The 25,336-nt window shown below is 36.8% G+C and overlaps 1 protein-coding gene across 1 annotated transcript in view; it reads left to right on the top strand.

The window, feature by feature from the left end:
* Nucleotides 1–10,308: 10,308 nt before the first annotated feature.
* Nucleotides 10,309–25,336, top strand: part of PPP2CB (protein phosphatase 2 catalytic subunit beta) — a 28,574-nt gene continuing 13,546 nt past the window's right edge. The window contains exon 1 of the mRNA XM_019750507.2: nucleotides 10,309–10,796. Coding sequence (XP_019606066.1) covers nucleotides 10,695–10,796 — 102 coding nt within the window. The 5' untranslated portion in view covers nucleotides 10,309–10,694. The remainder of the gene's footprint in view (nucleotides 10,797–25,336) is intronic.

The following is a 25,336-nucleotide window of genomic DNA, read 5'->3' on the forward strand; positions in this document are numbered from 1 at the left end:
TTAAAGTAGGATTTTTTTTTTTTTAAACTTGGGTTGGTTGAGCAATAATTTTATAATTCTTGATACTATGTAATTTATAATTTTACTGTGTCTAATGGACAAATTTCTTTAATTTTAGTATTTTCTAATTTTTACCTGTAAAATATATTGTAATAGTTTTGCATATTTTCAGTGTTTGTCCTTGAGTAGAGATTTTTACAGTTTTAAAGTTTGAAGCATTTTTAGTTCATTATATTAAAATTAAAGCACATTTAATGCCTTTTTCCCTAAGAGTCATTTCTGCAATATTATTTCTTTTGTATTTGTATTTCACAGTTTAATTGGTTTTTAATGATTTTGTAGCAAATAATAGGGAATAATGTCTTTAGCTTATGCCATTAGTTTAGTGATACTTCTGTAATTAAACAATGTAGCATTTTCACAAGTTTTTTAATGCTGTTGTTACAGATTTTCTTTTCCTTTTTAACATTCCACAAAAGCAAAAAAATGCCTTGGTAATAATCATCATAGAATAGGGGTGTAGTGTGTAACTATGGTCTTCAGCAACCTTTCTGCCCACCAACAACTATTCCTGTTTTCTGTAAGATCCCTCACCACTGGATAGACCTCTTTCAAGTGGGCCCTCAAATGTGACAAGAGATTTGCATTGGCTAAATCTAAACAGATAGCTAACCTTCAGTGTTTTCTCAAAGTTTTTAAGTTAGCAAATTACGTTATCTAGCACAGGCCTCCAAAGAGAGTGTAATTCAGCCATATTTATTGTAGAGTAACTAATTTTTCAATTTAGAAAAGCACAAAGAACACCTAAGATAAGCATCGTTAGTAACATTTACCAAGTAGGATAGAATTCAGAATACTTAGGGTTCTTCTCTAACAAACAGATATTTAAAGGGAGAAAGTCAAGCAAAGAACTGCAACTGAGAGAAATAAGGAATTTGAAAAAGACTATATAATGAAAGCAATGTCAAGATAACGTATACTTTTTGTCCATATAGTTGTTTTATTTGAAAATAGCCTGTAAAAATCAGAACTCTTGAACAAGTATTAAAGCAATAATATTAACTGTTATTCGAAAAACAACTTTGCCTCAGCCATTTGATTTATGTTTGGTCATAGAAACATGTTGCAAATTTATTATTACAAATGTTTCTTTTAGATAAACCAACAGTTAAATATTCTAAATTAAGGATGCTTTCTTTAAACAACTTTCAGATTCCATTGATATTATCTTTGTGATGTTTTTATTTCATGAGTTTTAATTTCTTCAAAAAAAGAAAATGAAGAAAATCTTATCTAAATATTCAGTTAAAGTTAGAAATTTGTACTTTGAAACAGAACATGATGAAAAACTAGAGTATTTTTTCCCCTCAAATGTTTATTTTGGTTCTAAAAATAAAAACAATTAAAATTTGAGCAAACATAAACCAAAAAAAACTCTGCTTGTTTGTAAGTATTATTGTTTGGGAACTTAAAGAGGAATTATTTGAATAAACTAAGTTCATTCTAGTTTCAGGGGTGTGTGTGTGTATTTCTTGAATAATGAGCAAATGGTGGGTGGTCCTTGGTTTATCCACACCCATTACAAGAAAAACAACCCACAAAGAACTGACTTAATTAGATGACTAAATAAACTGCTGGAGCGCACCTTCCACTGCAGCTGCTTTTGCCTTCATCTTCCTTCCTTCCTCCTCACTCTTACAAACTTCATTACTGCCTGGAGTTTCATAGGACAAGCCGAAGTCCCTGCCCTCATGCAGTTCTCATTCCAGTCAGGAGAGAGAAGTAATAAACATGTAAGTAGTTCATTTCATATCATGAGAAGTGATATGTAAAAAACAAAAAGTAGTGGAATAAAGAATGGATGGTACATAAGCTGAGATGTTCAGGGACGGCCTCTTTGAGGAGGTAATCGACCTAGCTTTTATATTCTTATATTCTGATTATATCACTCTGCCTTACATTAATATACATAATGTAAAAGTGCCTCTAAAACTTGAATTCTGAATCTGGCCAAATATAAAGCTATGCCATTTTCCCAATGACAGGATTCGCCAAAGAAGTTTTTTGGTAAAATTAAGCATACGCGTATAAGCTTTTAGAGAAACAGATGAAATGTTTAAATGTCAATTATATGTTATATTAAAATATAATTCATACAAAATTAATATTTCTTTAATATCATGATAAACCCCCAATTATCCATGCAGTTTGAAAATAGGATTGTGGAGGAATAAAATTACTCTTCTAAAACAAACATGTTTTTAAATTAGTTCTAATGAACACAATTCTAAGAGCAATTACTACAGATTTCTAGTTAGCAGTTGCTAATGAAAAGAAACTGAGAAGGTAAGGGGTTGTTGGTTAGTAATGCAATGTGGAAATAAGATTTAAAAGAATTTGTTAGAGATTAAGACAGGAAAATTTTGTAACTATAAATCCTATTTCTTGGGTTGTAAACTCTGCTGTCTGCTTTACTCATATAGTTATCATCTTATTTCTAAATCTTACAACCATTGAAGAATCCCTCTGGTATTTGTAAAAAAAGTCTCCTTTGAAATATCTTGTGGAACCCTTGATCTCAAAATATACTGCATTCTAATTGTTGTCCCAGGAAACTTCATTTACCTTAGGATTTATAAATCCTTTCATTTTAAAGTAATTTGAGATTTTTGCATGTTTGATTAAGAAACAATTGGTAATATGCATACACATCATTCTAGCTCTTTGGCTAAGATTATTTCGGTTACACTAAGAAGTGAATGTATTTTGCATATTGGGAGTTACACTAAATTAAGTAACTAATGATTCCTAATTCGCTGGTTCCCAACCAAGGTGTTTTGAAACTGTGTTTGAATATTAATGAAAACATCGCTTTCCTTAAAATGAACTCTGTCTCCACACGATCTTGGTGCTATCCTGAAGCTTACTCTGCTCCATGTCACTCAGGAAAGGCAGTCGCTCTACTGTCCTTCCGTCCCTCATTATTTTCAGAACTTTCCCAAGACCATTCACTTTTGTGACAGTTTCCTAGAGCTACACCCACCCTCTTAACCTTTCTTACAGCTAAACTATACAAAATAAAACGAAGTAATGTTTCAAATATGTCATCTATTGAAAATGCACACATAGAACCGCTGAGTCAGCTATGTTACATTTGTGGTCTTCCCCAATTTTTCAGAGAAAAATATTAGGACAGACGAAAACCGAATTTTCTTACCGTGCTTTCTGGGTCCTTGCTCTAGGGACCTGCACTAATGAAAAAGTTTCTCCTATAGCCATCTGCTGACCCATGAAAGGGCAAAGTAAAAATAATGTTAGTGAATGGTATTTCATGAGGAGTGTTATTTTTGATACAAGTCAAAGTGAAAAAATTATCCAAAAACTATTTGAGGGTGGGAATGATAATTGCTTGCTTGCTTTCATAAAGACAATGAAAATCTATTCCGTTCAATGTAAATACACTACCAAATTATGAACAAGTGTTTACTGAGCACCTTATATTGCCGAGCTCAGCAGTCTGATGGACATTGGGATTGAAAAATCAATGAGGCGTTTCTGGCTTGAAAGAAGTTCATAGACTGTGCAGAATGGGAGAAGCATGCAAGAAAACAACCATTGAAATGAAGTGAGGGAACTAGTGCAATATGTGCTGTACTTAGTGTTATAGGTCTTAAGAGGAAAACCATATAATTCATCTTACTGGATTTAGGAATACATACGGGAGTAAGATAACCCTAAACTGAGTCTTAAACAATCTGAGTTATACGCAATGTGACAATTAAGTTCGCAGACTTGCCACTGAGCGCTTACGTTGCCAGCACCATAAAAACAGTTTGGTAAGTTTTCATAACCTTGGTACACTCGTATTCACAGTTTTGTGCCACCAGTCTCCAGAGCTTTTACATTTTGCATAACTGTTGAAGCTCTAAATCCATTAAACAACTCCCTTTTCCCCTCCCCCAGTGGCAACCACCATTCTACTTTCTGTCTCTATGATTTCTACTACTCTGAATACCTCATAAACAAAGTTATGTCTGGCTTATTTCACTTGGGATAATGACATCGAGGTTCATCTATGTTGTTGCATGTGTCAGATTTTCCTTTTTAAGGCTGAACAATATTCCATTGTATGTCTATGTCACATTTTGTTTAGTCATCCTTTGATGGACTTTTGGGTTGCTTTTACTGCTTGGCTATTGCGAATAATGCTGCTACGAATATTGGTACAAAAATACCTCTTCAAGACACTCCTTTCAATTCTTTTGAATATATACCCAGAGATGATATTGCTGAATCATATGATAATTCTATTTTTAATGTTTTGAGGAACTACCATACTGTTTTTCATAGCAGTTCCACTATTTTACATTCCCACCAACAGTGCTCAAGGGTTCCAGTTTCTCCACATCCTCATCAACACTGAGGATGATATATAATTGTGGTTTTGATTTTCATTTGCCTAATGATTCTTCTTGACTTTTAATACCCAAAGTTCATAAAATACGTATGCCTTGATATATTTTCAGCCAGTTTAACACTGGAAAAAATATTTATGTCCCCCAAACTTGATGTACTCTTTTAACAACATATATAGGTAGTCTTGTTACATTCTAAATACATAGAACACTAGAATCACAGACATTTTTTAAGTGCCCAAGTAGCCAAAACAGGATAGGTGTCTTGATATCACAGCTAGTACTCATTGGGAACTTTCTTAACTATTGTATGATTGTCCTAAAGGCTTTTTTTCCACATTTGACCTTTCATGTGTGGCCCTTGGTTTGCCTGGTATGTTATGAGTCCCATACCAGATGAAAACACATTGAAGAAAATTGTAGAGAAAGAAGCAAAGCAAGTAAGACAGTGACTGTGATAGACAAAAAGATACTTTAGGTATGTAAATGTTGAAAAACTATGGTGTACCCCTGAAACTAATATTGTATGTTAGCTATATTTTAATAAAAATCTTAAAAATAATAAACCATATTGTTTGGTGATCGGAAAAGCTATGTTTCAAGCATTTTATATTCAAACATGATAGTTTGTTATTTGTACATGGATAATGTATCATGTTTTTGTTACATTGTATGAAATTGGAAATTTGAGGTTAATGTGCATTATAATTTTTCCTATTAAAAAACATTGGGAAATGGGCACCTATTCATGCAGAATGACTAGTTTTCAGGAAAGGATTATTGATTTTACCTCTATTTGGATCTGAAGAACTAAAAATATTTTTGAAACAGTCACAAACCTACAGAAAAACTGGAAAAAATTTTATTCTGAACCATTTAAGGGTAAGTTGCTGACTTGATGCCTCGCCATTCCTGAATACTTGAGTGTTTCCTACAAAGAAATCAATTCTCCTACATAACAATACTATCATCAAAATCAGGAAATTAACACCAATACATTACTACCATCTAATCCTCAGACACGTGTAATTTTTACCATTTGTCCCAATAACGGGCCTTATAGCAAAAGGTTCCAGATTAGAATCGTGGATTTCATTGCCACATCTCCTTAGTCTGGAATGTTTCCACAGTCTCTGATTTTTATACCTTGACACTTTTGAAAATTATAAGTTCAGGTTTGTGTGATGTTTCCTCATGATTACATCTTTGGCTGGACCCCTACTTTTCAGTGAACAAATATATAATAAGAGCTAATAAAACTAAAATGTAGACCTAGGAGTAGGGAATGATTTAAGACCCAAAAAGCTCAAAAAGAAAAATAAAATGGATTTGACAAAGTTTCATTCAAAGAACTCCACAGGGAAATGACAGACTGAGAGAAGTTATATGCCACAAATAAAACTGGGATTAACACTCCACGTTTCCTCGAAAATAAGACCTTGCTGGACAATCAGCTCTAATGCGTCTTTTGGAACAAAAATTAATATAAGACTCGGTCTTATTTTACTATAAGACCGGGTCTTATATAATATATAATATAATATAATATAATATAATATAATATAATATAATATAATATATATAATACTGCGTCTTATATTAATTTTTGCTCCAAAAGATACATCAGAGCTGATTGTCTGCCTAGGTCTTATTTTTGGGGAAACACGGTATAGAACATACTCTTGGAAATCAACAAACAAGAATACTGAGCATCCTGTGATTTGAATAGTCAAATCACAGAAAAGGAAGCCCAAATGGTCAACAAATGTATAATGAGATGTTCAAACTTGTAAAGGGGAAATGCAAATTATGAGATACCACTTTACACTCATCAGAACAGCAAAAAAATCATGCAGATAATATCATTAGCGAAATAGTTAAATACAGTGGATGCATACAGTGAAATACTATATATCAGAGTGTCAAAGAAAAAACCACAGGCCCAAAATGGTGTCACTCATGCTAAAATCTCGTGATACCAAACAGATTTAATACCTGATCTAATTGCAGTTTCAACCTCTTCCAGAAATGGAATCTTAATGAACTAGTCTGGAATTTTATGGTCTAGCATCAGTAAAATAATCTGTCACTGTGGGCCCTCTCCATCCTTTCCGAAGAGATGGGGAAATATGTACAAAACAATGACTGCTTATCAAAGATTTACAGGAGCCTCACGACCAAATTCAGATCAGCGTGGGTCAGTGGATCTACTGGAAACAGATTCAGAGATTTCAATCTCTTCCTTGGATCCCTGTTGGTTCATACTTGTCTACAGTCCTCACCCACCTCTTGCCCTCCCTTCCCTTGAATCTGGGATGCTTTTAAGATAGATTTGCAGAAGTGTTAAGGCTCCCATCTTTTCTAGCTAATGCCTTCTCGATCAATAAACTTTTCCTTATTCCAAACCCTGACGTTTGTGAATATTGGACTGTGAAGTGTCGGGTGCACAAAACTTGAATCGGTAACAGAACTACTTAGAAGCCAAACACTAAACAGTAATGATCACCATTTAGTGAAAAGTTAGAACCAATGAAATGTATAGCACAATACCAATATATTTGTATGCACATGAAACACAATACTGTATATTTTACATGGATAATTTAAGGATATATGCCCAATACATTAGAGGATGCTTTTCCAGAGAGATGAGATAGTATATTAAGGATGAAGGGGGAAAACAAGGATTTTTGCATAGACATCTTGATAATGTGCCTTTAAATAAGAGGATTGATTATACCAGTGTGTCTGAGATCCAAAAAAGGGGGGAGTTAATTTCCATACCAAACTATGAAAGGATATAAATTATATCCATGCATTTTAAAAATTACCATGTAACTATAGCAACTTAAAATTTAACTTCATAAAAAGTGTTACGATGACAATAAGCTAGATACAGTTCTAACCAAGACTGTAAATGTCTTAAGCTCAATTGTCAAAAGATGTATTAAGTTACATCCCTGCTACAGACCTAGGGGACTATTCACAAGTAAGCCAGGCAGAGTAATCTGGTTTTGGAGAAAAAGGAAAAAAAAATGCAAAAAACTAGAAATGAAATTAAAAGTACACTGAGATCTCATTTCTCACCTATCAGATGGGCACAATTTTAAAAGCTGACCATGTACCATGTTGGAGAAATTGTGGGGAACCAGACACTCTTATACATTGCTTGTGGGAATGTTAAATTGTACAATGTCTATTGAAACCGTATACCCTTTTACTCTCTGACCCAGTAACCCTACTTCCAGGAATTGATCCTGATAATAAATCTTCAATAATATAAAAATATAAATGTATAATTTGTAATTGCAAAGTCCTGGTAGTTACCTAAGGGCCCACTTAGCTATAACTGAGTAAACTATGTTACGTACACCAGTGGAGGACTATGTGGCTGTAAACAGATGAGGACAATTCCTATGAACCAATGAGTGTTTTCTGTGAAATATTTAACTGAGAAAAGCAGAGTACAAAAGAAGACCTAGAATATGTTACCTTTTACATGAGAAAGAATGGGAAATATATATGCATGTTTTTGTATAAAATAACTCAGGAATAAAACAGAAAACAATGAAGCTGGTTACCTACAAAGAGTAGAGAACAGGGAGAAAGGAATAAGTGAAAGAATGACATTTTCCTGCATTCACCTTTTTGGATAAATTTTACTTTTGGAAGCTTGGGTAATGTTCTACATACCAAGAAAATTAGTAAGGATGGGAGTAACAAACTATATGCAAGCAGAAACAAATTTAACTCTTAAATGAATACTATCACCACACACTGAAATGAAGGGAAAGGAGAAACCAAATTAAAGTAACTCGAACACAGCTCTTTGGCTATGAACCCTCATTCTCAGGGGATTTGATTGAATATAAGATGTCATTAATTGTAAGATGAGACTCAATTTCAGAGATGTTAAACTGTGAAGGGGAAAAAATGGTATCTTAGAATCCATGGACTATGGTATAATGTGGGAAAGTGAAAATTAGAATTAAATCAATAATCCAGATAACTCAAGAATATTAGAGTAAGCACCAAATGTTTCTTTAGGGTGTCAGGGTAAGGGCTTTTCTGAGGTTTATGATAATATATGAAGGTATATGTATATTAGGGGAATGACAATTATTGCTTAATTGGCACAGAGTTTAGGATTATGAAAAAGTTCTGAAAAGCATAGTGATGAGAGTTGTTCAACATTGTGAATGTCTCTGATGCCTTGAATTGCATGTTTGAAAGTGGATAAAATGGTAAATTTTATGTTTTACCACAATAATAGAAATCACCAAAAAAAGTATTGCATGATTTTAGTGGAAAATTACCGTAAATTATGTATTCCACTTATATATGTATATAAAATACATAAAACAGTCATGGAATCTGGGGGCCGAGCCTTTTTAAACAGCATTAAACAAAATTATTGACAGGACTGATGACAATATAGCACAGAGGTTCAAGAGCATAGGCTCTGGCTACCTGGCTTCATTTTCCAGCTCCATCTGAGTGACCTTGGGCCAGTCACTTATCTTCTCTACCTCACTATCCTCATTTGGTTAATTGGAACAATAATAATAGCACCTACTTCATAGGGTTGTAATAAATGGACTAAATGAGATACTCAGAAAATACCACTCATGTTCATTCTGAGCTTTCCACGCTTAGCTGAAATTCAGCCTCCTTTAGTTCTTTATAGACGAACCTCTTCAGAGACTGCGATTTCTATCACAATCATACAGGCACCCTTTCTCTGCAGTAGCATTTCATCACCTTTTCATCTTTTGTCCTTAGTTGGTTTGCTACCATATACAAGGCACTTGAGAGCAGGAGCTCTTCCAGCCTTATTTCCCACCCTATGACCTATTTCTGTGGATAGGCATATTTATAACTTTCCACACGTGTGTGGTCTTTCACACATTTGTCCTCTGCCACAAAACAAATTCCTTAGAACGTCTTTCTTCTACTCCAGGCAACTTCAAGGTTTTGCCTAGGGAGAAGTTTCAAAATTCAGTTCAAATCCACCTTTCTAAAGTTTTTTCTAACTGTTGCCTAGAAGGGATAAGCAACTATTAGATTGCTCAAAAGCTGTACTAATGGATAGGCACTTGTAAAAATTTAATCTTCACAACCTGAAAAAGTAGGCCTTACTGAGCCGTTTTAACAGATGAGGAATTGGAGGCTTGGGGAGATTTGGTGGTTGTCCAAGAACACAGCTACACAGCAAAACCAAGATTGAAACCTTTGCCTTCTGATACTGGATGTTGCCTCCCTCTTGGGTTCAGCGGCAAGAAGGGGAAGTATGCTCTTCCAGGGAACGGGCAGTTAGCAGTCACTCGATAAATATTTGGCGAATGAACAAATTATTAGAACATTGCATAAACACTGCGGCAAACGCAGTGTATAATACTGGAGCTGAAAGGGACACAGATAAATATAATACAGAACGATCATCTCATCTTTCTGATGCTGAAAGGGGAGATTCGAGATGTTAGGGCCCCACACCTAGTTAGTGGCAGAGACAAGGCTAGAAAGCATTCACTTATTCACTCAATAAATATTGAATGCCTGTTGGGAGAGTGCTAGACTGTGGGGAGACAGTGTTGTTGAGGAAAGGCACAAGCTTCCCCAATCCCTGTGCAGAGCGCTGAAAAAGCACTGCAAGAGACCAAGGTGGGGACAAGGTTCCCAGAGAAAACGATGTGAAGAAAAAACCAGGCGAGCTTGGTCTGCACCCGAAGTGAGGAAGAACAAAGAAAAGAAGAGCGAGAAAGCGGTGGAATCTTTGGCTCTTTCGGACCGTTTCTCCGCCGAGCCACGCGGGGGCGCAGCAGCCTTCCTCAGGTCCTTGGCCTGCTCGCCTTTTTCCCGGCGGAAATGCCCAGGCGATGACGGAAACCCGGAGGGAGGGGACAGAGAGAGCGAGGGGACAGAAAGGGCCAGAGAGCCGGGAGAGGCCTGCCGGGGAGAGGCGGCGGCGGGTGGCTATCGTCAGGTGGGCGCTGCGCCGAAGACCCGCGCCGCGCGCCCGCACACCTCCCCGCGCCTCTCACCGACACCCGGGGCGCGCGGCCGGGCGGGCAAGAGCGGCCGGGGGTCTCCTGGAGGCCGCGCTCCCGGAGCCGCCCGCTGGGCTTGGGCGGGGCGCGGGGCCAGCGGCCGCGCTCCCCGGCTCCTTCTCCCGCTGGGAGCTGGCGGCGGCGGCGGCGGGAGAGGGGAGCGGCGCCCGGGGCGGGCGTGGGTGGGGCGGGGAGGGGGGAGGGCAGCGGCGGGGCCGGGGATCCGGCAGCCATGGACGACAAGGCATTCACCAAGGAGCTGGACCAGTGGGTCGAGCAGCTGAACGAGTGTAAACAGCTGAACGAGAACCAAGTGCGGACGCTCTGCGAAAAGGTAAGAGAGAAAAGAGAAATGCGGCAGCGGGGGACTGACTGGAGCGGGCGGCGGCCCCTCTCCTCCCCGGGCGTCCGCTCTGACCCGCGGGGCCCAGCCAGCCCAAAATCCGGGGCGTTGAGCTGGCCTCTCCTGGCACCTCTGCCTCCCCGGCGGATGCTCACGTTACTGGCCGCAGGGGTCCGTGTAGACGGGCAGGAGAAACGTGGCACCCGGAATCCACTTTCTGTGTTTTTTGGGGTCACTGACATTCTTCTGGGGAGTTATTGACACTCCAGCATGTCCCGTGTGGACTAGCAATCTCGGCCTTTGCGAATGCCGGCCAGTTAGTCTAATACAATCTCTTATCAGAAAATGCACCGGGAGCATCTGAGATCTTGCTTCTTGGCAATGATGTCAGTTTGGCTCCAATAAAATCTTATAAAATTTTTCAAAAAATGCACCGAAAACCAACCTGGATGTTGCTAATGTTAACGAACTTGTTATAAATGGGAGATTTTTTCCCAGGTGAATGGGCCTTTCAAAAATCACTAATTTGGAATGTGTCAAGCATTTGTAGAGAGGTGGGTGTGATGGCAGACTGTGATTTCTAAAATAGAGGTTGACTTTAGTTGTAACAGATGGTGACTGGTCTTCCCATAGAGAGACTCTTGGAAGCAAAATGTTGGTTTTCAGAAAGACAGCAGATCTTAAGTTTGGAAACAGTGCTTTCTTGAAATGATAAATGGGGTACGTGTTTTTCGTGTAGGGTAGCACTTTTCAGAAAATCCTTTTCGTTTCTGTTATATATAAAGGGGTCTTTTTTTTTCCCTGTGCCAAAGCGTAATAAAATATGCAGGTGGTTAACTGTTTACAGTCATTCTTGATTGTGTGATCTTAGACAACTTTCTGAATTTTGTATCTATTGTTTCCTTACCAGCTGGAATTATTTTGCACTCTCCATCTTAGTTACTTTAAAACCTAGAGCTTTTCTCATTCGTCTTTAATAATGTTGGACTAAATAATTTTTACACATTTTTATATAAAAATTCCCCAGTGAAGGAGTAAGGAGATTGTTTCTTCTTTAATGCTGTTGGGTTGGTTTGTGTTTTTAGACTTGATCATTTTGTTTGGAAGTCAGGATGCCTCAGAAACACACTGGAGAACAAAAGATTTTGTCAGTGTTGTTAATAGGGGACTCTTAAAATTAAGCAATGTACTTAAGGATGGAGGAGTGATAGCTAATATTAAGTGAAAGAAGTGTTTTTAACAAGTGTAATGTTGTATAAAGCCTTAATATATAAAATTTGGTAACAGAATTTATTTCCGTAGATAGAACTGCCAAGCAAGTGGTATTTTTCTCTTTTCTGAAACAGACTATTTACTTATAGTTTCAAGAAGATATTCATTTTCCTTGTGTGATAACCTATAATTTCATGGGTCTTCAAATTTATGTTTTAAATCTTTCTCTCTCAATATTTCTCTCTCTAGTGTCAAGTGAAATATCCAGTTTTGAAATTAGCTGAGTCAGTTACCCTCACAGTGAACATTATATATAGTCTTGAAATTGTGGACAAAGGTGGAAGTTGAATTAGTTTTCCGTTTGACTAATAATTTTAAGATGTATTCCTAGGGAATAACATTGTACCACTACTCAGTCGTGCTTGAGTCTTAATCGCTTGAGGAAATTTTCTGTATTTGTCAAGAGAGATTAGTTTTTACTTTAGCTCCTAAATAACTTGGACTACCAGTCCCTAGGACCTTGTAGGTATATTTAAGCTTAGATCTTACCCACTTTTTTCTTTAAATATTTGTACTTATGCACCAAACACGAGTTTGTAAGTGAAAATCCCCATTTATCGTTGTCCTCCACCCCTTTGATGGAGTTGCCAATGGATGGAGACCTGTGATAGTATTTCTTTCTCTCTACTCTTCTGAGCAGTGCTTAGTTTTTCAGCCCTCTTCTAGCAACTGTGGCATCCCTTTGTGGTATATATACATATTTTACCTGCTAACCTTAATCTCTGGTTCTATTTTATATCTCTGCCCCATCCTCCTTTTTCCTGACAAGTGTAGTGTTTTCCTGACTACTCGAGTAGTCAGCCAGAGTTCCACAACTTGATAGCTGCTGCCTCTTTGTACCTCTTATTCCGTATCTGTAAGACAGAGATAATACTTGCCCATTTCCTGGGTTGGTTGTGAATATTAAGATATTACCTGTGTAAAATCCTTGAGCACTCAATGAATGTTAAATGAAGAGAAACTAAAACTAAAAATAACTATTTTACCAGACTTTGCTTTAAAGTTGTCTGTTGAAATTTGTTTGTTTTTGTTTGGTTCATCCAGTTCCCTTATCTGTGGGGTCAAATACTTTATTTTAGAAAGGACTGAATTAGCTTAAAAACTTAAAGAGCTTTTAACAAATTATGTTCTTATATCCGTGTCTGATTCTGGCTCTTGCATAAGTGACAGTATATTGAATGTGCTGTGGGAGATGCTGGGAAATTATATAGCGTATGTACACATTGCTGTATTATACATTAGATTTGGTATAAAAGAAAGGACCAAAGAAATGCAAAAAAAAAAAAAATAGCTCTTGTATCTTGCTTTAAATCTGTCACCCCATTTTCTTTTAGAAAAAGATGCAGAATAAATAGATGGGTTGTTAAGACTCTCTCTGGAGAATGTACTTCAAAAGAGGTTTTCTGTATAGTGGCGAGGGAATCCTGAAAAATAGTTTCAGTATTTCTTGTGATCTCTGTTATCTGAAGCACAGAGTACTGGGATTAGTAGCAATTTTGTGAAGTAACTTTACTCCTCCTTTGGTCTACTTAATACTTGCTCAACCTTTCCAGGGTAAGAATGGCAGGCTTATAGAAAGACTGTAAAAGAAAAATAACAGGTTAAGCCTAATTATTTAAATCATCTTTTTGTTTAATTCTTTGTGACTAGATTTTAGTTTAACTTTTTTCTTTTTTTACTAACATGATTTTTGGAGTCTATTGGAAATAGTGCTATGTAGAAAGTTATGATGGTGGTTTTTCCTAAAAATCAAATTTTTATTCTAACTCTGATTGCCTAAAAGTAAAGGAGTCATCTGAAATGAAGACCAAAGTGTTATTGGTAAAAGCCCTATTTTGAGGTAGTGGTAAAAATAAAATCCATCCTACTGCCAATTGGAGAATAACTGCAAAAAATCAGTATGAATGCTTTTGGTATGGCCTTCAAGGTGAATTTCTGTCTAGAGAAAAGTCGTTTACATGAAATAGTAAGGCACATCTTCTGAGAAGACTAGCTCTTAACATGAACTTTAACTAGCAGTCTTATTTTTGAAGCTAATTGTGAATTTGGCTCCTCTTATTTGTACAGAGAAATTACTTCTGTGATTCATTCCCGCAACAGCAATGTGCCGAGTAATTTTAAAGGTGGTATGAGCCGGTCTGGCGCTGGGCAGGACATTCTGTGACCAGAACTATATTTAACTCTTGGTAGAGTCTCAGGAAGAGAAATTTTTTGGGCTCTTTGACGTGATGAGCTTTCTTTTACACTGAAGAACCTTGGTGATTATACTCTAAGCAGGGAGGGAAATTGAGCCTGTTTGTGTGTTAGCTGATCTTGATTCTGACTATAGAGGTGCCAACTTAGAAAAATGTTGAGGCTTGTGTAGAGGTATAAATCTGTGCATTTTATATTGGACTAATGGGTATATTTCTGGGTCCTAGCCTCAGCTTTGTAATAAGCAGAAATATCTTTAGGATATTACTTACTTAAATACTGTGAAATAGCAGGCTTAAATTTTTGAATAAATAAAAACATCTTAATGAAAATTAGATCCTGATGAAAATGGTTTTTATGAGTTGAGAAAAATCTCTTGGATTACTTTCCTTTGATAGACTCTAGCTCAAAAATAAATAAATAAATAAATAAATAAATAAATAAATAAATAAATAATTTTAACAGCCAAAAAGTCTAACTGGTACACTCATTTTAACTTTTCCTTGAACAAGGAGTGGTACCAGCTTTGGTGGTCCACTGATACAGTTTAAGATGCATTGGTGTAGAAAGTACCGTATTTCCTCGAAAATAAGACATAGCCGGACAATCAGCTCTAATGCATCTTTTGGAGCAAAAATTAATATGACTCAGTATTATATTATTATATTACATTAATTATATTATATTATATTATATTATATTATATTATATTATGTCTTATATAAGACTGGGTCTTATCTTATAGTAAAATAAAATGGGGTCTTTAATTAATTTTTGCTCCAAAAGATGAATTAGAGCTGATTGTCCAACTAGGTCTTATTTTCGGGGAAACACGGTAGATCCTTTCTTACTGTAACAAAGAATGAAATGATATGGTTATTGCAGAATATAAAGGTAAAACCCAAATCTACTCACTGAAAGTATTTTTTTATACTTTTCTAAGCCAACCTCATAGCAGACAGATAAAGAAACTAAACCAAACTAGACTAGCATGAACTGCTGATTAGTAGAAAGCAGACAAAATCAATTAATCATTTCTTGACTGCATATATGTGTTAAATTATATCCATAGATAAAATAAAGACATATACATTATAAACTTTATTTTCACATGGAGTAGTTTTATTTGCAGCATATCCCTTTTATTCTGATTTGAACATGTTGCAGAAAGTTTTTCTTCACAGTCTTCAGGGTAAATGCTATGAAGGAGTTGGTGAATGAAGTCCTTTGGTGAATGACTGCATTTTAGAGTATATAAACTGTAACTGTTTTTCTGAACTTTTTCTAAGAATGGCATTAAAATCACAGATGTAATCTAACGTGTATGAAAAATTTGAGTCTATTTTAGATTAAAGAGAAATTTTAAATTGTTTTGAACTGATTTCCTTATAATTCTCCTTGTAAATGTAGTGAAATGTAGACTTAATCTTGGTCCATTAAAATAAATTGCATGACGAAATTTTTTTCTTCAATACTGCCCCTTTATTAAGGACCAAATGTTGTCTAATACTTTCTGTATGTTGCTTTTCAACTCTGAATTTCCTTAATAATCATATTAACCCAGGGAAAGAGGTTTGTGCACTACAGATACAGTTTCCTTTCTAAGCAATGGGAGAGGTTAAGCTTATACGTAGTTAGCTGTCTCTTGTAGTCTTGCACAGTTTATTGTCCCTTGCAAGCTGTCCTTTGACTGAAATACTTTTGTGAGAAAAAGAATTCATTAAATACATGGTGATGGAAAGAGAACTGACTGGGTGGTGAACACACAATGTGATACAGAGATGATGTAATACAGAATTGTACACCTGAAACCTATGCAACTTTACTAACCACTGTCACCCCAATAAACGTCAATTAAAAAAAATTCAATGACTGTCTTGAGGTGCATGCATCCTGATGTTTCTAACTTGTACTATAATAGTACTATGATACAGTACAACAAAAATGTGCAAAATTGCACTAAAGATTTTATACAAAGACAATCATTTTGTTTTGAAATGGGATGGGCAGGTGAAATTAAATATCCTTCCCTATTCAGTCTTCCTTGAAACTTTATTTGAACTGGCTTCTTAGAATAGAATTGGGTTCTTTTAATGTGTAAAATATAGTGTATACGTTATAGTTTAATTTGTGTCTTCCCATTCCATAGAGAGGAACGTAATTAGGAAGTTTCTTTTACCTTTGCAAGATTTCCACATGATATTAATGTCCTGGATGAGGAGCACTCAGAACGGGTGCAGTGCAGTCCTGCCATTGCTTTAGTGGCAAAAGAGGCACCTGTTCTGCAGGAAACAGCAAAGAGCAGAGAGGAGCGGTTGAATAAGTGCTGCCACTGTGTATTTACACTATACAGTCAGCAAATTTTAGTTGTGCCCCTACGTGCCGGATGCTGTTAAAAGTGCTGGAGATTCAGCTGCAAACAGAAGAGGGGACAGATGATAAACAGATTCAGTAGCATGTCGGGCAGTGATTCTTGCTAGGAAGAAAAAGCAAAGAATGAGGAGAGTGATGAGCTTGAGCTTAGGAGGTTCTTATAATAGAGTGGTCAGAAAAAGCCTTTCAGATTCTTCATATGATTTGTGATCTAAAAGTATATTGCATTCCATACAAATGGCCTGTCTGTCTTGGCTTATGCTGTGCACTTTCCTCACATCTCTCAAAGGTTCACAAAACCCAAACAAGCAGCAGCTGGCTTTGGCGTGTGCTGTACCTCTGGCTGAGCAGCCCTAAGCCTGGCACCAGTGGCAGCCGGCCTTGGTTCGCGGCTTGGCCTCTCGAGGCACCTCCAAGCCCAGCGTGGGTGGCAGCCATCTGTGGATTGTTTTGTAGCTCATGCCAGCTGGCCCTGGGCAGGGCACAGGCTGTGGCTGAACTTGGCCTGCAGCAGGGCCCCTGTCAGCCCCGGAGTTAGCATATCTGGTGGCCAGCTTCATACTGAACCAGGGCATCACCTGGCCACCTTCAAGGATGACACACCCAAAGGGCAAACTGGGCAGGCACCAGAGCCCTGCTAAAGCAAAGCCTGCTCCATAGGCTCATCCCCTGCGCCACAGCTCCTCTGCTGTAGTCACAGCCAGTCTTCACAACCAGTCAGCCCAAGGCTTCAACCCTCCCATTGACGTGCAAACAGCAACCAAGGCTCAACTACGACAGGAGGGCACACCTGGAGGGTGTGACACTGGGCCCCACAGGATACCTGCTACGTAAGGCCACTCTACTAAAACCGAGAGGCATAGCAGCCCTACCGAATGCATAGATACAAACACAGGGAGGCAGCCAAAATGGGGAGACAAAGAAACATGTAAAAGAACAGAACAAGCTCCAGAAAAAGAACTAAACAAAATGGAAACAAACAATCTATCAGACGCCGAGTTCAAAATACTGGTTGTAAGGATGCTCAATGTCTCAGGGAGAACTTCAGCAAGAGATAGGAAACATAAAGAGCCAGTCAGAAAAGAAGAATACAAAAGCTGAAATAAAGAATTCATTAGAGATAATCAGCTGTAGATTAAATGAAGCAGAGGTTTGAATTAGGAATTTGGAAGATAGGGTAGCAGAAAACCACCCAATCATAACAGCAAAAAGAAAAGAGAATGCAAAAAAAATGAGCATAGTTTAAGGGGCCTCGGGGACAACATCAAGGATACCAACATCTCATCACAGGGATACCAGAAGGAGAAGAGAGAGAGAGCAAGGAATTGAAAACCTATTTGAAGAAATAATGACAGAAAACTTCCCTAACCTGGCAAAGGAAATAAACACACAAGCCCGGGAAGCGTAGAGAGTCCCAAACAAGACGAATCCAAAGAGGCCCACACCAAGACACAAAATAATTAAAATTCCAAAGGTTAAAGACAAAGAGAATCTTAAAAGCAGCAAGAGAAAGCAGTTACCTACAATGGAGTTCTCGTAAGACTGTCAGCTGATTTCTAAACAAACTGCAAGTCAGAAGGGATTGGCATGAAATATTCAAAGTGATAAAAAGCAAGGACCTACAACCAAAATTATTCTACCCATCAAAGCTGTCATTTAGAATTGAAGGACAGATAAAGAGCTCACCAGGAAAAGAAAAACTCAAGGAGTTCATCACCACCAAACCTGTATTAGAAGAAATGTTAAAGGGACTTTTTTATAAGGTGGGGGGGCGGGGAGTAAAAACTATGAATAATAAAATGGCAATAACTACATATGTGTCAACAATAACTTTAAATGTAAATGGATTAAATGGTCCAATCAAAAGACGTACGTTGGCCAAATGGATAAGAAAACAAGACCCTTACGTATCCTGCCTACAAGAGACCCACTTCAGATAGAAAAACACAATCTGAAAGTATAGGGATGGGAAAAGATATTTCATAAAAATGGAAATGAAAAAAAAAAAGCTGGGGTAGCTTAATACCAGACAATATAGACTTTAAAAAAAGGCTATAAGAGAAAAAGAAGGACCCAGTAATCCCATTTCTGTGTATTTATTTGAAGAAACCTAAAACGCTACTTCTAGGGGACGTGTGCATCCATATGTTTATTGCAGCATCATTTGCCAAGCTATGGAGGCAGCCTGGGTGTCTATCAGTAGATGAATGGCTAGAGTAGGTGGTACATACAAGGGTGCCAAAAAAATGTATACACATGACTTGTATTCATCTTTTGTTACTGGTATATATTGAGTATTACAATTTTAATACAGTTTTTTCCTTTCTTAAAATGTGTATACATTTTTTTTGGCCCCCTCTGCATATACAATGGGTATCGCTCAGCCATGGAAGGGAATGGGTTCTTTCCATCTGCGGCAGCATGGATGGACCTGGAGGGAATTGTGCTGAGTGGAGTGTGTCAGATAGAGACAGATGCAATGTGATTTTGCTTATGTATGGAATCTAAAGAACAAAATAAACAAAACGGAAACAAACTCATAGATACAGAGAACGTTCTGTTGGTTGCCAGATGTGAGGGGGTTGGGGGTGAAAAAGGTGAAAAGATTAAGAAGTACTAATGGTTGTTACACAGTAGCCATGGGGATATAAGGTACAGCATAGGGAATAGAGTCAATAATATGGTAATAACTATGTGTGGCGTCAGATGGGTACTAGATTTATTGGGGTGATAGATGGGGGTTAGGAGGCAGGGTGAAAAAGATGGCAGATTAAGAATTACAAGTTGGTAGTTACAAAATCGTCATGGGGATGTAAAGTAAAGCATAGAGAATATAGTCAATAATATGGTAATAACTATAGTGTCAGGTGGGTACTAGACTAGTCAGGGGGATCACTTCATGAATTTTATAAATGTCTAACCACTGTGCTATACACCTGAAATTAATATAAAATAATATGGAATGTCAGCTGTAATTGAAAAATTTCAAAAGGGGAGGGTAAGCTGAAGGGGAATAAGAGGTTTAAATTTCCAAATATTAACAAATAAGTCATGGGGATGTAATGTACAGCATAGGGAATATAGTGTTGTGACAGCGTGGTACAGTGTCAGATGGTGCTGGTATTTATTTGAAGAAACCTAAAACACATGGTGATCACTTCTTTAGGTACATCAATACTGAATAACTGGTGTACACCTGAAATTTGTATTGTGTGTTAGCTGTATTTTCATAAAAATCTTTTTTAAAGAAAGCATATTGCAGGAGTTAGAGGGCACAGTTTCCAAGACTGCACACACTTCTGATACCAAGGAGCAAGCTCATTGGGTTCCAAATGCTCTCAGGTTCAATAATTCACAGGAGGGACTTACAGAACTCAATGAAAGCTGTTCAACTCACTATTACAGTTTGTTACAAAGAAAGAGAATTGATTAAAATCAGCCAAGGGGAAAGATGCATAGGGCAGAGTTCAGGGAGGGCTGATGTCATTAATCTCCAGTTCCTCCAGAGGCAAAACTGATACCAGATCACCTAAATTCCCCATCGTAAATCACATTGTTAGACTGTCCAGTGGTCAAGCCGGATGTAGTGATCACGTCCCAGTAGCCAGGAGCAAAGGCCAGACCTCTCTTTGGGTAAGGTTAAGTCTTCACAGGTTTTCACTTCATGACAAATGGTAGGTGACAAGAACTTTAATAAACAATAAGTAAATGAAAAATAATACCAAATACATGAAGAAAACATGGGTAGATTTATCAGAATCAGAGTGAGTAGGATGTAAGATATTTTAACTGCATACCATTTTGGCTTTTCTTGATTCTGTATACTCTTTGAAAACGAAGAAAATTAGCCATTTTTAAATGTTTGAAGTTGTCTTTCCCAGTTTTTAAATGTTTACTGACATTTTAGCATTTTTCTGTAGTGAAATTGTCCAGCTTTTCCTTTAAACTGTGCTTCTAAGAATCACTTGGCAAGCAAATAAATTCAGGTTTCTTGACTCCATCCCAGAGAATGATTGATTATGTCTTGGGAAGGGCCACGCGCTGCATTTTTTAAAGAGCATCACAGGTATTCTGATACAGAAATTCCAGACTGTTTTTGAGAAATGTTACTTGGTGGAGTACGCTAAGATCCTGATAAATTTACATTTTCTAAGTTTGGGTCAGCTTCCAACATTTTCTCCTTTGTACTTTCAGTGTCGTGAAATGTGTCTGAGAGTTCTTTAATGAGGTTTTTGCCAGCGTCACTTCCTCTTGGATATTTTCATCCTTTTTGTCAGGTCCGGTTTCCTCATTTATGTCAGTGTTGACTTATTTGTTTATGTCACGAAATCTGTTTATTTCCTGCCTGCATTATCTAGTCTCTCCAGTGGCAGCAGTGGCAGCATTCCTGCAGTCAGCTATTTCTTCAATAAACTTTTGAGTTGAATTTCATCTCCAGCATTACCACTTTTCATTTCTTTGCTGCAATTTCATCGTTGTTGACCAAATCTTTGAGTGTCCATTTTTGTAACATGTATGTAATGTGAGTTTATTGCTAGAAGATGACAGAGGCAATACATTTATACACTTTGCTGTCTGGGTGTGAACAGATGTGCTGTGACCAGTCACTAAAAGACTTCAAAAGAAGTGATGTGATTGGTCATTGATCATGTCTGATCATAATGCTTCACCCGTTGTTTCTGTAGTGACTGTATATGTAGCAGCAAAATTTTTACTCTATGTAATTGCAGTAAATACATGGTGTTATCTAAAATTTGTACCATGTTGTTGAGGGCCTGATGTTTAACTAAACCATGGTAACTGAATTTCATGCATATAGGAACTATGCAAAGTGAGAACTGCCTATACTAACTGCCAATTAACTGATTGGGTAGAATTCAAATACACTAGATAATTTTGTTCTAACTCCATTGGGCTACAACAATATTTCACATTTAGTTTTAGGGTTTTTTTTCCTTATACAGTTTTTTTTTATTGAGATGTAATTCACATACCATTAAAAGTCACCTTTCACAGTACACAATTCAGTGGTTTTAGTATATTCACAAAGTTTTGCAGCCATCACCACCCTCTAATGCCAGAACATTTTCATCACTCCAAAAAAGAAACCCTATACACATTAGCAGTCACTCCCTCATCCCTTGGTAACCACTAATCTACTACTTTCTGTCTCTGTCAATTTGCCTACTCTAGATGCTTTATATAAATGGAATCACGTAATGTGTAGGCTTTTGTGTCCGGCTGCTTTCACATAGACCATTTTCAAGATTCTTCCATGTTTTAGCATGTAACCGTACTTCATTCCTTTCTGTGGCTGAATAAAATTCCGTTATATGGATATAGCACTGTGGTTTTTTATAATTAAGTTCTTGCCATCTGGAATTTGTTTTGAAGTTTAAATGTTATTTTTTCAGATTTAAAAGGTAATACATATTTTCTTTTAATCAAGTATCTCAGAAATGCAGGGGGAAGTACAAGCACTCTCCACTGTTGCACCCACCTCACCCATCCCTTGCCCTCTTACCTCAGAGATAAACATTATAAAGTCTTCCAGGTTGTGTTCTCTATGTGCAAAAAACATGTGTTGGAGAGAGGATGGGTGTTTGTCGTATATTGTTTTTGTTAAAATGGGATCATAGGTATAATATCCTAAAACTTTTCTCACTGAGCAATATATCTTGGCCTATGTACATACACATACTTCATTTCTTTTTTTTAAATTTCAACAGAATATATGATTTCTTTTCCAAGCTTAATATTACTTGGCCTACAGACACTTGACTCTTGTTGAACTAAAAGGAAAGGTTTATTTCCTTGTATTAAAAAAAGAAAAAGTCAACTGTCATTTATGGAAGAACCTTGTGACTGAAGGAGGACAGGTACCTTGCTTATATTAACCTAGCCCTGTAGAATTTTTAACTTCGTTTAATCTCATCTATTTCAGACATCAGTCTGTTCTATGGCTTTCTTTAGATGAACTTGTCTAGAGAGTAAGAGATAACCTATAATGTTAGATATGTTCTAAATAGAGGTGAAAAGAAAATAATTTGTATATTGACTCTGCCAAAACCAAATAGAGTAGCTTTTGTTAATGTGGTTCTGGCATGTGCACCAGCACAAAAATAGAATGTCACCTGTTGGGAGGTGGGGGGACTTCAGTATATTTACCTATTTTGCATTCCTAAAGCATAAGCATGGATAGAGGGGAAAATAATTTGTTCATACTATATATGTGAATATCATTCTCAAATCTTCATTTTCTCAGTTCTCTAAGACATTTTTTATAGCAGCAAGAAAAAATATGTCTTAAATGGGTGAGAAAGAAAACAAATTTGAGTCGATAGGTATGCAGCAATACTTGCAGCAGTAAGAGCTATTTGCCCGGATGTATTCTGCCAAGTGGTACTTCCCATCACCACAGTCCATGTCTTAGAAATAATTAAACTTTGGGTGCTAAGTCACATTAGAAAACATTCATGCTTTATGTTAATTTTTGTTCCAAAAGACGCATTTCAGCTGATTGTCCAGCTAGGTCTTATTTTCGGGGAAACACGGTAGTTCATAACTCTTGGGAAGTCTACCAGGCTGACGTAAGCAGAAAGGACATTTGTTGGGAGAATATTTGGTAGCCTAGAATCAAAAGGAAAGCTGGAGAACCAAGCTTGGAAATTTCGCAGAAATTAAGAAAGATGGGAGCCACAGTCAAAATCATATACTAGAAATGTTTTAGAAACCTGAAGAGAACTTGCCATTGTCCCTACTACTTAGAGTCACTACAGATTAAAAGTCAGGGCTGGGTCATCCAATCGGCAGAGATGACTCTGGAGGTAGAGTTTTTTTATGATTCCTACAGTGTGTATCCAAACTTTCAGCGTGATTTTGTTTTACTTATTCTAACATCAGTACTTCAGATTAGTGTAATAGGATGCTAATAGTCACTGAAAACAAGTTGAAGTGAGTAGGATACATGTCTTTGTAGAAATGTGAACCCACTTACCCTTTACATGGTCTCTGTTTTTTTCATGTTACATGTAGGTCAACAGAGCAGATACATTAACGTAGCGATTTTTAAGCTTTTTAGTCTCATGACCCTTTATACTTTTAAACCCTAAGGACTGCAAAGAGCTTTTGTTTATGTGGGCTGCATTATTGATGCTTACTGTATTGGCAATTAAAACTGAAATTTTAAGAAGTGTTTATTCTTCAAAATAAGAGTAGTAAATCTATTAAATCTGAACATGCCTTTGGGTCACACTTTGAGAACTGCTACATTCATCTGTATATTAAGTGAATAAACACAGTTTTTTCAATAAAGCTTCATAGTCTCAATGTTATAAGTCATGGAACTATTAAAAAGCCATTAGTATTACAGACAGTCTCCTTACCTAGACTTAAAAATTAATTTTTTGACATTAAAGTACAGAAAAATGTAACTTGAAATACATTTTAAGTCAATTGGTATAAAAATAGTTATAAGCCCTCTTCATTTTAACAATTTAAGCAAGGATGGCTAATTTCAGAGCTTTATGTTTTCAAACACTCTTTTGAAAACATATGGTTTTTTAGGGCTTCTCAAAAATGTGACCTCTTAATTAAGATTGACGGAATCATTGATTTTTGAGATATACTGTGTCTTATTCTACAAATATCTTTATATGAGAGATGTCAGTGTTTCTATTGTGTGCATTAAATACCAGGGTGCCAAAAAATGTGTACAAGTGGACACTTGGTCAACGCTGCTCAAGCAGTAGTTCGCCGTAATCAGAAGTGTCTGGACGCTGATAGTAACCACTTTGAGCACCTCTTGTAATTGCAGAAGTCAAACGTATTCATCTTTTGTTATCGTTCTATATTGAGTATCACAATTTTAATACAGTTTTCCTTTCTTAAAATGTGTGTACATTTTTTTGGCATCCTCTGTATTTTCCCAGGCTTCTCTTTTTATCTCTTTTTGTATACAGAAGTTTTTATTCTGTTTGGTTGAGTCCATGGAAGCCAGCGTGTTGAGGCTAGATGGTTTACCTGTTTCTATCTTTGATGTCTGGCTTACAACAGACACTTGACAAATGTTTGTTACATGAATACATGAACCTTACTCGTCAGGAATATTTTGAGGTGGCAGGTGATTGCTGTGTATGGTGTACATCAGAGTGAGTAGTTTGTGAACCTGATAAATGTTGTCCTGTACAGGTACTATGTATTAAATAATCTTCCCTCTGTTTTTGGTAATGTTTCCTTTAGTGAATTTTTAAGTAGGATTAGCTTGTTAAATTCTTAATGTTATGTGAGTTGAGGAGTCAGTATTTATTTATTTAATAACCGGAAGTTTGGATCTCTTACTGCCTTTCACTTCCTCCCTTTTAACTTTTTTTCAATTACAATTGACATTCAATATTATTTTATATTAGTTTCAGGTGTATAACACAGTGGTTAGACATTTATATAATGTACAAAGTGATCCCCTTAATTAGTGTAGTGCCCACCTGGCCCTATACATAGTTATTACAGTATTATTGACTATATTCCCTGTGCTGTACTTTACATCCTGAGGAGGCTTATTTTTTAACTATTTCTGCAAAATCTTGGTTATTCACAATGTGAGTCAGAATCTAAATAAGATGTTCATAGGACTTGACAAATTCTAAAATTATATGTCAGGCTTAATGAAAGGGCCAAAAATAGCCAAATCATTT

This window comes from Rhinolophus sinicus, linkage group LG04 (assembly GCF_036562045.2).
Source record: "Rhinolophus sinicus isolate RSC01 linkage group LG04, ASM3656204v1, whole genome shotgun sequence".
Classification (NCBI taxonomy): domain Eukaryota; kingdom Metazoa; phylum Chordata; class Mammalia; order Chiroptera; family Rhinolophidae; genus Rhinolophus; species Rhinolophus sinicus.